The 1185-nt window shown below is 37.2% G+C and overlaps 1 protein-coding gene across 1 annotated transcript; it reads left to right on the top strand.

Annotated features, from left to right (window-relative positions):
- Positions 1-363: 363 nt before the first annotated feature.
- LOC140918779 (uncharacterized) lies at positions 364-813 on the top strand. The gene has a single exon (XM_073363575.1). It carries the CDS (start codon positions 364-366, stop codon positions 811-813), a length of 450 nt encoding a protein of 149 aa, XP_073219676.1.
- Positions 814-1185: the final 372 nt, after the last annotated feature.

Below are 1185 nucleotides of genomic sequence, written 5' to 3'. Positions count from 1 at the left end.
TGGAAAGTCTGTAAACATACTCAAATCATTTCTAGTAAAAGCTGAAATCGGTAAGTGATTTCGGGACTGGATGTAGACTATCGAATTGATAGTCGAACCAGTATAAAAATCCATGGTTGGTTTCGGGACTGGATGTAGACTATTGTTGTTAAATTGATAAGTGATTTCGGGACTGGATGTAGACTATTGTTGTTAAATTGGAATTAATATTAAACAAGTTGGTTTTAATATTAAGTTCATCACTTAGGAAGGAATTAGATAATCTAGTCAATAATATTGTGTACAACTTCCTAAGGATAGAGGTCATTCCACCAACAATTGGTACCAAGAGCCTAATCTTTTAGACTAGTTCTCAAAAAGAAAATGGCCTCTACTGAATTCTTGGGCGAAGGTGCCTCTTTAGCTAGACCCCTTGCCTTTAATCGGTCTTCTTATATATACTTGAAAGAAAGAATGCTTATCTTTCTAGAGGCAAGTGGTCTTGACATATTAGATGTAGTAGAAAATGGTCCTTATGAGCCTAAACTTGCTGGTACTGATGGATCATCAATCAAGAAACCAAGATCTGATTGGTCTAATGATGATAAGAAAAGAGTTGGCTATAATGCAAAAGCCAAAAATATAATAACTTTTTCTTTGAGTGCTGATGAGTTTTTCAGGGTATCAAATTGCAAAACCGCCAAAGAAATGTGGGATACACTCCAAGAAACTCATGAAGGCACAACTGATGTCAAGAGGGCCAGAACTAACACTCTGATGCATGAATATGAACTCTTCAATATGAAGAAGGATGAGTCAATCAATGACTTGTAGACACGGTTCACACATGTCATTAACAATCTGAATGCTCTAGGGAAAGTAATTGACAATGAGCAAATAAATAAACAAAGTAACAAGATGCTTGACAAGAGAATGGCAACCTAAGGTCACTGCAATAGCTGAATCAAAGGATCTTGGAAGCATGACCATTCCCACCCTCTTTGGCAAGCTCAGAGAACATGAAATGGAGCTGCACCGGTTGAATGAGTCAGAGCAAACTGATCGGAAAAGGAAGGGATTATCTCTGAAAGCTGAAGCTCATAAAGTAAAATCTGAACCAGAAACTTGTACTGATGATTCCGAGAGTGAAACTGATGAAGAACCTGAAATCGGAATGCTAGTCAGAAAGTTCAAGAAATTTCTGAA

The sequence above is a fragment of the Cicer arietinum genome, chromosome 7 (genome assembly GCF_000331145.2).
Source record: "Cicer arietinum cultivar CDC Frontier isolate Library 1 chromosome 7, Cicar.CDCFrontier_v2.0, whole genome shotgun sequence".
In the NCBI taxonomy this organism is placed as follows: Eukaryota; Viridiplantae; Streptophyta; class Magnoliopsida; order Fabales; family Fabaceae; genus Cicer; species Cicer arietinum.
The sequence above is the reverse complement of the archived record's forward strand: the minus strand, read 5'-3'. Positions and strand labels throughout refer to the sequence as shown.

Excerpts from the sequence above, each read along its gene's own strand:
- LOC140918779 (XM_073363575.1), top strand. The coding sequence starts at position 364 with ATGGCCTCTACTGAATTCTTGGGCGAAGGTGCCTCTTTAGCTAGACCC.